Genomic DNA, 13,570 nt, shown 5'->3' on the forward strand with positions numbered 1-13,570 from the left:
ACGTTACACACATACAGTTTTTGACAAAATACACTGTACATTATATACCTCAGCTAACTAAACTATGCCATAGTTTAGTTAGCTGATATAATTCATATAGCAATACAGTCTCACTGCACAGCAGCGCAGCAGTTAGCCGAGTCATTGTGCACAATCCATGTTGAGGCACAAATCAGTGACGTGCCTCAACTGGCTGCTGATCACCGCACCGTCTCTTCTCAGTATTTGAACGGCAAATGTGAAAATAAAAATAGAAATAATCTAAAACTGGTGAAGTTAAATGGAAAATAACTTTAGTATAATCACTGGATACATATAACAATTTAATTTTTTTTTTTTTCTTTTTACATTTTTTTTCTTTCCATGACGGCAGGTGAGGCCCCGCCTCCCCTGCCTCTAGTGACGGCACGCCACTGGTAGATTACAATACGTAGAATGTCCTATTTTTTAACTGCTTGACTTATTTTATTGATTGCTATTATCTCTTAAAGGGGCCATCATAAATGTATTTCTGCATTAGTGCTAACAACTTTTAAAACTTAAAAAGCTTTAAAGTTCACACTGTGGTTCTGTACTCTGGTCCAAACGTTAAAGAAAGAAAAAAAAAGCTTATGAAAAGAAATATGGCGAGCATAAAACAAGAGCAGCTGTCATGACTTATTACAGTATGTGACATCACTCACATTCCCAAACCAAAATGCCGTTTGCTGCGAATTAATATACATTATTTTTGTTCACTTATTTATTTTATATTGACATATGACCCTTTTTTCCCCCCTCATCCTTGGGGTGCCCCTATTGTCCCCCCTTGTTTATTTCGCCCATAGCTCAGATAGTCCACTACCACTGTTCACTACTTCAGTGTCGCACGGAGAAATATAATCCCAAACAAGTTCTGCAGCAAACACACACCTCATATTATATAGTAATTTATTCATTTTGGCCAATCCCAAGGGCAATGTACAGCATTTACCCGAGCCATAGTACAATACTCTATAATTACATCATTTACAGGTGCAGTTCAGGCTGTCTTTACACATTATGAGCTGCAAAGAGAACACAACGTGATATAATTTATAAGCCATACATGTGCAGTAAACAAAGCAACAATAATGCATTTTGTCTTCATCGGTCGCCACACTGAAACGTTAACTATTCTTATATTCTACACGTGGCGGAAAAGGAAAGTCAAGACAGATCATACCTGTCATTGCATGTGAAAATAATGACATTTTCCGGAAAGTAAGGGAAATTCCACTCGTGTTACACTGATGTTGCCTGACCATTGTTGTGCTCCTCCCGCATCACCTTAGAAGTTTTTTTTTTTCATCAGGAAAGTAAAGAAGAAGTGTGAAATAAAGGAGTGTTGACAGCTAGGAAACGGATGTGGGTGGAAAATGAGCGGAAATACACCCAGATAGTTTTATTCACATGAGGAGCAGTTTCTATTGAATAATATTAGCATTGACACTCATTTGTATTCCACAACATTCATTCAGTAATAGAAAAGAGAAATATGTAAATGTTGGAGTGCTTTCAATGGCAAATTTTAAGGTTAACATTGATTCAGCAATATTCACTGTTGTATAATCACACACACACACACACACACACACACACACACACACACACACACACACACACACACACAAAAAAAACCCCAACAACAATATTTTCCACTATAAAAGGCATAATGAAGGAATGATCTCAATCAGCTCTTTAAAAGGAAAATCTGAGCTTGTGGAGGGATTTTACACCACTTGTTTGTGTTCAACTAAGCAGTTGTTGCTGACGGTGCCTTTAAAATAATCTCTGCTTTACTTGCATCAGCGCTTTCTTCTCGCATCCACCATCAAAGGGCACAATAAAGGATGCATAGAATTCCCTACATTTTAGTGTTTACAGGCCGTCCTTGCGTTAAGTTTTACTGGTTTCATATAAATGATTAATGTCCTACTAAAAGAAAGCAGTGGCGCTTTAGGAAGGACGCCACTCTCACTTTTTTTTATGTCACTTTTCCCCTTTTGTTACGGCTCCCACTTTTCTGATGGCAGTGCATCAAAGAAAAGGGAAGTGGAATTAGTGCACAATGCTGAGTTGCTCAGACGCCGCACCCGTCATCAAGAATTTAAATGTGAAAGGATCTTCTACGGTTTTTATTAGTGACGAGTAAATGACGCCTCAGTGAGTGTGTGGCACAATCACTACCTGTATTGACTGCGCTGATACCGTGTTGGTGTTTCATAATGCTCATTTGCCATCTGTGGGATAAAAAAAAATGTCATTACATTTGACCCAGAAATGAACAAATATGTTGACATTTTTTTCAAACAAATATCTGCGCAAAAAGGAATATGAAACGGCAGCGCTTCTTCCGGCTCACGCGAAAAGGCTCGTACTGAAAGAAGGTATTCGTCACCATCACGGATCTAAATTACAGGCCTGCAACAGGGGAGCCATGTGGGTCCACAGAGGTACTGCAGGAAAGTTGTGACATTTTTGGTCCATTGGACTTTTTTCTATTTTTTTTAAATTCCCCCACACTTTTTCTTCAAATGTAAATGTGTTTAAATAGATATGAACATTGATCCAACAGGTTGTAATGTCCTTTATTATTGGCAGTGTGGCAGTGACATAACCACCCTGCTCACTGTACCTTGCAGGTTTGAAATAAAAAGATGAATAAATAATTACATTATGTTTATCTTAGCATTTAAGATATCTAGCGATTAGTGTTGTTAGCAGCTAGCAATTAGCAGTGCTAGTTACCTCACTGTACCTTGCAGGTTTGAAATAAAAAGATGAATAAATAATTACATTATGTTCATCTTAGCATTTAAGATATCTAGCGATTAGTGTTGTTAGCAGCTAGCAATTAGCAGTGCTAGTTACCAGCTAGCGATCAGTGCGCTAGTTGCCCGCTAGCATATAGCGTGGTAGTTGGCAGCGAGCGATTAAAGCGAGCGATTAAAGTACCAGTAGAGTGTAAAAACAAGTTGACTTTATATGCTCAATTGTGTTTCATTGTATCCATGAATTGATTTACGTGGACTTAAACAATTTGAAAAACTTATTGGGGTGTTACCATTTAGGGGTCAATTGTACGGAATATGTACTGAACTGTGCAATCTACTAATAAAAGTTTCAATCAATCAATCAATCAATCAATCAATCAATCAATCAATCAATTAAACCATTTCCAATTGTGTTTACAATCCGCAAAGTATGTGAAAATACTGTCTAAACATCACAAAATGTCACAAATTCAGTTAGCCATTTAGAATATTTTTTTGTGAATTTTTTCGGCTATTTCCGGAGATTGACGTCACTGGAGTAATATTTCTGCACTCTGACCTTAGTATCAGATCAGTCATACTGGAAATATGCAACAATTAGAGAGAGATGTGCTGTCTATCATTCACAATCCCTATATAAGACATAAACACGTTTTTCTTTTCTTTTTTTATGCATTCTAAGTCGTAAATTAATAAATACATAAAAAGTCTGCTAACAATGGAGTCAATGGGGACTCTCTATTTCGCCCACAAAACTCACGAAATAACCGTCCAAACCCTGCCAACGATACTCTTTATACATATCGCTTCTTTGCGGCACATTAATAACAAACAGCTGAGTAGCCCCCTGCTGCTTTACTGTGAGCCGGCAGCAATGTCCTGCTGCTCCTGCATCATCGCGTCTCGGCTCATCAAAGTTGTTCTACATTAAAAATCATGCCTTGTTAACCCTTCGTGTGCATCATGATTAATTCTTCATCTAAACGGGAAGATATGGACATCCTATCAGTCGCCATCGTAGTGAGAGCAGACATTGTACAGTAAGCTATCGTTTTATTATGTTTGTAGTTTGTATTTCTTGTTTAGCATCTAGCAATATTTCTACATGATGCTTAGTGTTTCACTAAAGCTGAATTTGTTCAGCAGAGCTTCTAAAACTTGTAGATCATCCTCCTTATATTCAGGATAAACAATATAAGGTTCTGGATTATAATTTTTCCCAAAGTAATCATTGTTGGCTCTCACAAAGTCTGCATGATTTGCATTGTTGTTGGCGGGGAAGGGATCTGAGGTTCCTACCTCTACATCACGCAATCACGTGTCTGGCGAGCTCATTATCTCTCAAAATGGCTCGGAAATCTCTGTTGGATCGATACTATTTCGATCAGATCTATTTACTCACAAACTTTATAAGACTTTTGGTGTCATAGATCAGACATATATGATAATCACTTTAATATAGAGGTAACTTGTTTTTCCACTTTACTGGTACTTTAAGGCTTTGTTTGCCAGCTAGTAATTAGAGCGCTAGTTTGCTGCTATTCATGAGCATGCTAGTTGGCAGCTACTAAATAATGCCTTGATTAACAAGTACTGATCAGCGTGCTATCTGCCAGCTGGCGATTAGCGTGCTGGGTGCCAATTACTAATTAGTGCGCTTGTTGCCAGCCAGCCATTAGCGGCACTATACTATTTGAATATCTTAGTATTGCATAATAACAAGGTACATTTAGCACCAGTATACATTAAAAAAACAAAACAAACAATTGGGGGTCCTTGCTCCTTCTCCACAGTTTGGTGATCCGTGCCCAGGAAAATGTCAAAAGGAAACATTGCAAAATGTGGAATCACTTTAATCTTACAGCGTTCTTCGTTACTAATGGCTGCTGGTTAGCGCCTTGCATGGCAGCTCCCGCCATCAGTGTGTGAATGAGTGTGTGAATGGGTGAATGTGGAAATACTGTCAAAGCGCTTTGAGTACCTTGAAGGTAGAAAAGCGCTATACAAGTATAACCCATTTATCATTTATTTAATGGTAATGGACCGATTTTGCACGTTTTATATTCCTTTCTGCACAGCTGTTTGTTTGAAAAAAAAAAAAAGCAGATCAAATGTAGTGACTTTTTTAATCCAGCAGATGGCACCATTATGAAACACCTCAATAGAGCTAGTGAGTGTGCCTTACACTCACTCATTATTATTATTAATGACTAAGCAGCTTACAAAGCAGAGTACATTTCGATATAAATTCCGACTTACACTAAAACTCGACTTACAACGGAGTCATCGGAACGTAACTCGCCTGGAGCGCGAGGACCTCCTGTACAGTTTTGTTAGCGTCTGCTCCCCTTTTCCTAGTTTAACCTTTTCAAACAGCAAACAAACAATAGTCAGGTGATGCAAAAAAGAATTCCGCTTCTATGTTGATCATTTAGAAAGCCAAATAATAAATAAAGGAATTAATAAATAAACACGCAGGCAAGCAAACATCAACAAACACATTTTTTTTGTGTGTGTAAATCCAACATATAGAAAGTAGAAGTTACCTGCCAAGCTTTTTTTTTTTTCTCCTCCCGGCGAAGGATGAGGGTAATGAACAGGGTGAGGGTCCTGCAATAGAAATGAAATACGAGGCTGGCAGCAGCAACTTTTAAATTGGTCTCCACAGTCATCAGAGTTTGTGAATCAAGTGTGAAGTTGGCCAACTAAAGCCATTTAAATCAGAATTATTGTCCATCTGAGTGCTGCTGCAGCCATCAGTCAGCGCACACAAAAACTGTGAAACCTCTGCTATAAAGTCCGTCCTCTGAGGTCACATGCTCCCCTTCCGTGGTGAAAAAATACATTTCTTCCACTCAAAAACTAGCTTTTGAATTTGTTTCGCCGTCTGATGTGCTTTTAACGTTCATTTGTAGTAAAAAGGTGATGGAATGAGGGCCAAAAAGATGCTAGGATGGGCTCAAGTCCTTCCTGACACAGTGAAAAGTCTTGGGGGGTGAAAAAGTGGCGCAGGCAAGTTGGCTAAAGCACGGTGGCGTTGTGCCCCTCCATTCTGGGCAGGCGGGGGTCCTGCACTGTTCCCATGGTGACCAAGAGGGGTCGGCTGTCCTCTGATAGCGCCGATCGACCCAGAGACACTGAGGTGGGGGCGGGGGCTCTCTGGTGGCCGGCTGACGCCCCCTGTTGGGAGGCAAATGGCGGCGGTGGATTGGCCTCCACTGACACGCCCTGCTCCTGGTAGCCGAAGCCGATGCTCCCGCAAGGGAAACGTCTCAGTCTGTAGAGGGGGCCCGGCGGCAAAGCAGCTGAATCTAAAAGTAGGGGTGACTGGGCGGCGGGGGACGAGGGCACTAACAGGGGTCTGCAGAGACCCCGCTGCTGCTGGTGCAGCACCTGCAGCTGGTGCTGATGTTGGAACTTATGCTGCAGACCCATAGACCCGGCGACCTCAGCCACAGTCCGTCCCACATGCTCCTGCCCTTCACCGGGCACCCTGCCGGCGCCGCCGCCCATCCCCCCCTGCCTCTGCTGCTGCTTCCTCTGCTGCTGCTGCAGGAACCAAGAGCCGTAGGTGGGGTTCCAAAGACTGCTGCTCTTGCCGTTCTCCGGCTCTGCCGGGTGGCTCTGCGTGAAGGCCGGGTTGACGTGGCCCCCTTCCGGGCCCGCTGCGGTGACTGTGGCGGCGGCTGTGGAGGTGACAGTGGTCGTCATGGTGATGGAGGTCTGCGTGTGAGGTTGCTGGTGCTGGAGGAGGTAGAGCTGGGGCGGAGCGGCTGTGTTTGCTGTGGCCTCGGACGCTGCGCTTGTCCCAGCTGCGTGCTCCTCTGCGGCGTAGGATGGCGGCGTCTGGGCGAGACCCCCGTCAGGCACCTGAGCATTCACCAGAACAGTAGCGCCCAAGAGGTCATCAGGGTGTGCGGGTACACACTCCTCCTCCTCCAGGAGGGGCCCGTACTCGATAGGCAAAGGCATGGTCACCACATCCGGGTCCTAAAGTGTGTCATGACATCACAGGTTCTGAATTACCAGTCTTGTTATTCAAATTGCATTTTTTTGTGTTTACATTGCTGGAGGAACCTTTTTTGATTAGTGTCACACAAAATAAATCAATTTGGCCCATGATGGCGCTTTTAATACACTCGTAACATCGTCATAATGCATGTTGATCACACATTCTAGCTGAGACCCTCAAATAAAGTAAGTTTCCTATAACCACCATTATCACTGGAGGATGAGGAATAGCTAAACATGTTACACTGCACACTGTAGGAGGATACGCTAACCGCTACACTGGCGCTTTTAAATGTAAACAAAGGTGGGCAGATTGATGCAAATATTGACAGAAACAATTGGGGGTGTGGGAAAAAATCGATTCGAATTCAAATCGCCAATCTCACGTTGTACGATTCAGTATCGATTCTCATTTTTCAAAAATCGATTTTTTTATTTATTTTTATTTTTTATTATTATTTTTATTTTTTATTTTTGTATTAATCAATCCAACAAAACAATACACAGCAATACCATAACAATGCAATCCAATTCCAAAACCAAACCCGACCCAGCAACACTCAGAACTGCAATAAACAGAGCAATTGAGAGGAGACACAAACACGACACAGAACAATCCAAAAGTAGTGAAACAAAAATAAATATTATCAACAACAGTATCAATATTAGTAACAATTTCAACATAGCAGTGATTAAAAATCCCTCATTGACATTATCATTAGACATTTATAAAAAAAAATAAAAAAATAAAATAAAAACGAACAATAGTGTCACAGTGGCTTACACTTGCATCACATCTCATAAGCTTGACAACACACTGTGTCCAATATTTTCACAAAGATAAAATAAGACATATTTTTTGGTTCATTTAATAGTTAAAACAAATTTACATTATTGCAATCAGTTGATAAAACATTGTCCTTTACAATTATAAAAGCTTTTTACATAAACAAAACAAAATATCGTTTTTGAATCAAGAATCGCGTTGAATCGAAAAAATCGATTTATAATCGAATCATGACCCCAAGAATCGATAATGAATCGAATCGTGGTACACCCAAATATTCGCAGCCCAAGAAACAATACCAAGTAGTATCAGTATATGGTGGATACTACAGTCAATAATGGCGTTAACGCACTTTTTGTGTCTTTTTACGCACTGAAATCAGAAAGGACGTGCATTTCCGGAAGTCCGCAGATTTTTTATTTTTTTTACCAACCCTGCCTTCTCCTGGTCAAAACTTCGGTTGGCCTGTTTTTTTTAATCGATTATCGCTTTCCGTCTGTGTTTTGTTTTGTTTATATTTGTCGATGTTGTGCCAAAATGTGATTACAGGCCAAAATATTGGTGTGTGTGTGCAGAAAACATCGCACAGGGCGATGTGATGCGTCTAGTGCAGTAGCCTTGGAGTAGTAGTACCTGTAGTTAGTGCATGCTGCATGCCGCTTTTGCTTGCTATGCTGCATGCTGCTTCTGCCTGATACTCATTGCTTTCAGCTAGTGCCGCCGGCTAGCCCTCTGTCTCAGAGGGCGAAAAGAGGAGCCGAGTGCATAAGCCTCCTCAGCCGGTACATAGCCTCTCCATTGTCAAGACTCGTACATGCCTCCTCGTGGCCACACACGGTAACTGGAACCTCGCGGTTCCAGGCTAAGTTGTACGGGATCTCGGAGCAGCAGGGGGCCCCAGAGACGGGGCATGCAGGCCCACCGGTGTGTGGACATGCCCTGGTGCCCAGTCAACCCCTGTCCCAGCTATGGGTAAATAACCCCAGCTATGGGCGAATAGTGAAAACCGCCTCAACGGTGGACCAGGCGGAAGATGGCGGCAGCGGAATGCACCACAACGGCTGGGAAGGCGGATGAAGGCTGCAGCAAAGACGGGTCCCCAGTCGTCTTGGTCTCCATGCCACTGGACCCTGGCCCGCTCAATGCCAAGGACTGTGTGGTGGCTGACCGTGCACCAGTCTCCCCACATTAAAAGATTCCACGCACAGGCGTCCTCTACGGAGGACAGTCATACTCGTTTCGAGTGACCGCCGACGACGACGACAGGCCAAAAATGTATTTTCTTCCCGGGAGCGAGCACCGCTCGCTAAACCTGCATTGCTTGGCTTTGTCTGTCCACAGCGGATTACTAGGTGTAAGACAAGCACTTTATCTTCGTGGTTATTGTAACGCTACGTGTTTGACATTATTTCAGCCCTTATCGTGTCCGGAAAAGGACAGTTTGCCTTTTCTGTGGTATTAATGAGATTTAAAGGACTGTTGTTAGTCCGATATTGATGTGATAAAACCTCTTTCTTGTTTGGAAGATACATACACTTGTAACTGTTATTTCTTCGTGCACATAATACATATTTATAAAGTGTTTGGATGTATTCATTTATGTAACATTTTCATTAAATGTAATATTGCCTAACAAAAATTGATTTCAAGTAATATTTTGATAGTGACACATCTTATCTCTGCATATTTTACTAGAATACCCTAATGACCATGACATATATTGTTTATTGTGTTTGATATATGTAATGCTCTTAAGGGTATTCCAGTAAAATATGCAGAGACGAGATGTGTCAGTGGTCCTCGTCAGCCAGAGAACCTTGATTTTGGGGCGGCAGCGGTAAAGTTTAGATCCATGAAGGAAAGAAGAAAGTGAATGAATGTTTATAACTGAATGAATTTACACATACATAAAAATTATTATTATTATTATTATTTTTTAAAATGAATTACGTGACGTTTATGTCAACCTTTCCCCAAAACACAATATAGAATGTGAGATATAACAGGATAATGCATACATTTATCATTTGTTTTCAAAACAGTTACAAAAAAGTGGGACCCCAAAAATGTACTGTGGGACCCCATTTTTCAATCAATCAATCAATCAATCAATCAATCAATGTTTATTTATATAGCCCTAAATCTCAAGTGTCTCAAAAGGCTGTACAAGCCACAACGACATCCTCGGTACAGAGCCCACATAAGGGCAAGGAAAACTCACCCCAGTGGGACGTCGATGTGAATGACTATGAGAAACCTTGGAGAGGACCGCATATGTGGGTAACCCCCCCCCCCCTCCCCCCTCTACTTGATGGGGTCCCTGCATCCCCATCTTGAAAATTCCTAGCGCCAACACTGACAGTGATTAGGTCGATGTACATGAAGCGAGCACGCTGGTGTGTTGCGAAATGTTTCTATACTACATTAGCCAGAAGGTTTAGCACTGCAGACAGAAACAAGCAATGAAGAGTTGATGTATTGTTACCTGCTGCTGTTTCTGCTTCGTCTACACAAGAAACAAACATACGTTTTTAAGTAGACCTTTGATGCGTGCGTTTGACCGCCGCTTAGAGACAAATGAGATGTGTGGGGAAAATGCAGGCATTGGCCAAAATTGCGTGACTGGTTGAATTTGCGTGAATTGGTGCCATTGCGGAAGGGACTGAATGTGGAAGCAATGTATTTATATATATGTATTTATATATATATAGCTTAATAGTAATTTATATATATATATATATATACAGCTTAATAGTAATTTACAGTGGAAGCGGCTTATCTTGATGCACCTCCGACTGGCTGGTTGTCGTTATCATGCGGTGTTGTAGCAAAGGGAGTATTATTGTGTGTAGCTGCCTGCTGATTAGAGTCAGACCAAGTGAGAAGAAGAGTTGCAGCATTGATGGGTGGTCTGTGTGTTGCTTTAAGTCAGCCCCCCCCCCCCCCTCCAAAAAAACCCAAAAAATCTTTTGTTGGGCTGGGGCGGAGCAAAGCCTGAGTTAATCTTCAGTTTGAATTTATTATTTATTTTGTTTAACAAATTATTTTTGTAGTATCAAATGGTTCAAGTCAGTTGAACAATGCTTATAATTTAAATGAAGATACTTTTTTTTGTAAATTTCAGGCAAATTGATGCACTTTAAATCTTTTCTGTTACAGACTGAAACAGTGTTTATAAAGTTATTCTTTATTGTAAATACATGTTTTTTTCTTTTTTTGTTTCCTTTAATGTTAACAAGGATACAATGTTATGCGGAGGTGTACTTATAACAATCTTATAGGCAAATGATACTGTTTATACATGTATGTGTGGCGAAGAGTAAAATGTTTTCTTCTTCCTGGAGAGGGCGTAACACAAAATAACTGGGAAGCACTGCATTACAGTATAATGTTTTGTAGATGCCGATAGAAGGCTGATTTGTGCACCTGCCTCATAGTCATTCCACCAACATTACAATATTTCATACTTTTAGCTTGAGCTTTTGCTGTAAAAAAAAGTGTGGAATCCTGGTTACTACTACCTGCTTTTATTTTGAAGCTTATTTTGCACTGAACAGGAAGTCACTGTGCGCACGTTTTAAACAGTAGTTATGTTGTGGCTCAGCAATAATGAGGAAGCTGACAATATTACAAACATGTCAACATAGAAAGACACAAATCGGTCTGGAATTGTCAAAAAAGTGGTCGACCGTGTTTGTTGACGACTTTTTGGTGATAACAATAACGTGTTTGATCAGGACTTGATGAGTTGTTAGACATAAAAAAATATTCTGTTTCTTTCTTAACATTTTTCTAGACACAACTCGCACGGAATAAATCCACTCTAAAAGCTTTTTGCTCAACTCCTTGCAAACTTTCTTTTTCTCCCCCCAGCAAAGAACAGTCTTTTTGTCTGAGGATATCAGAATATTCTTCTTTGTGTATTATCCCCCTCCAAAGTCTAATTCTTTTTGAGTCATTGTTAAAATGTTTTGCAACTTTTGCTGCAGGGCTGTTCCACATTACATCGAGCAGCACTTTTTCTTTAAGCGCAGTTCTAATCTTCAACATTACAGGTGCCACCAGCTACTGCACTCTTCAGGTGGTGTGGAGGTAAAGACGTCCACCACGATGCATAAAGACATATTTTAGCTGAGTGTTTTACTTTATTCCAACATGCATACAGGATTATATTCACATAGAGCGCTTTTTACTGTTCATTTTCCAAACGACAATACTGCAGAAGCAGACAATTATATATAGATAGTACTTTATTGATTCCTTCAGGAGAGTTCCCTCAGGAAAATTAAAAAATTATGCGCTTTATTCAAATGGTTGTCATTTTATTATTATTATTAATCATCCAAAATTACTACTATTAATTATCAATTCATACTACATCATTAAAAACTTACCGTGGCTTACCGCAACGCAGATTTTAAAATTGTAAATACCGTATTTTTCGGAGTATAAGTTGCACCAGCCGAAAATGCATAATAAAGAAGGAAAAAAACATATATAAGTCGCACTGGAGTATAAGTCCCATTTTGGGGGGAAATTTATTTGATAAAATCCAACACCAAGAATAGACATTTGAAAGGCAATTTAAAATATATAAAGAATAGTGAACAACAGGCTGAATAAGTGTACGTTATATGACGCACAAATAACCAACTGAGAACGTGCCTGGTATGTTAACGTAACATGTTATGGTAACAGTCATTCAAATAACTATAACATATAGAACATGCTATACCTTTACCAAACAATCTGTCACTCCTAATCGCTAAATCCCATGAAATCTTATACGTCTAGTCTCTTACGTGAATGGCTAAATAATATTATTTGATATTTTACGGTAATGTGTTAATAATTTCACACATAAGTCACTCCTGAGTATAAGTTGCACCCCCGGCCAAACTATTAAAAAAAACTGCGACTTATTGTCGGAAAAATACGGCATTATTAGTATTTTTTTTTTACATTTTACATAAAAAATATTTTCATACTGTACGTCCTATTTTTTTGTATATATTTAAAAAATATATAAAAAAAGGTAGTTTTATATACAAGTATTATAACATTTATTTGATATTACCTCTCGCTATGCAGTATTGAAGCTGCTTTGTCCATGAGACATCAGACACGGTACACTATTGACTGATGGCGGGTAATCACAGAATACTGTGTCCTGGCATCTGATTGGCTCAGCCACAGCGCACTTCCTGCTTGCTTCATTAGAAGTCCATGTAGCTCTGCTTGTGTGTTAGCGCTGTATGTTTTTGTGGGAACATAGGCATGAGGCGATATGACTGAAAACTTTATCACGATATACGTTTTTTATATTGGTAGAAATCGATAATTTATGATTTTTTTTAATGACCTACGGAAAATATGGACCAGGAGGAAAATATATCAAATACCAACATTTTTATTTCAAATGTAACCTTCCTCTGATTATAATCTCCTCAGCTATCAAGGCAGAAAAGGTGTCACGACGTGGTTTCCGCAGCTTACTGCGGGGTCGTTCTCCCAGGAAAGCAGACGGACCATTCCGGACAAAGCGTGCAGGTAAAAACATGATTTATTCTCAAAAATAACACAACGTACCAAAAAACTGAAAACAAGCAAAAGGAATAATGTGCTGATCACACACGAAACTAAGCTACCACTTAGCATGGACTAGAAGACAAGCAAACTTACGTGACGAGAGCATGAAGCAAACACTTAGCATGAACTTGAAACCAAACATGAAGCGAACAATGACACCAGGCCGACTGACCGGCAAAGGCAGGCTTAAATAATGCCTCTGATTAGAAACAGGTGAGCGTCCCGAACACCAGAGGCAGGTGAAAACAATAAGCAGCCATGGCAACCAAACCAAACTCAGAGGTGTCACGAACAGGAACTAAAGGAGTCCAAAACTAACAGAAAATACAAAAACATGATCCGGGCTACGGATCATGACAAAAGGAAAGGAAAACACTCAAACAATCAA

At 40.3% G+C, this 13,570-nt stretch overlaps 1 protein-coding gene across 1 annotated transcript in view; it reads right to left on the minus strand.

Moving 5' to 3' along the window:
- Positions 1 to 933: 933 nt before the first annotated feature.
- Positions 934 to 13,570, minus strand: part of alk (ALK receptor tyrosine kinase) — a 289,826-nt gene continuing 277,189 nt past the window's right edge. Inside the window, exon 25 of the mRNA XM_062041724.1 lies at positions 934 to 6,785. Within this exon, the coding sequence (XP_061897708.1) occupies positions 5,817 to 6,785 (969 nt within the window). The 3' untranslated portion in view covers positions 934 to 5,816. The remainder of the gene's footprint in view (positions 6,786 to 13,570) is intronic.

This window comes from Entelurus aequoreus, linkage group LG03 (assembly GCF_033978785.1).
Source record: "Entelurus aequoreus isolate RoL-2023_Sb linkage group LG03, RoL_Eaeq_v1.1, whole genome shotgun sequence".
NCBI lineage: Eukaryota > Metazoa > Chordata > Actinopteri > Syngnathiformes > Syngnathidae > Entelurus > Entelurus aequoreus.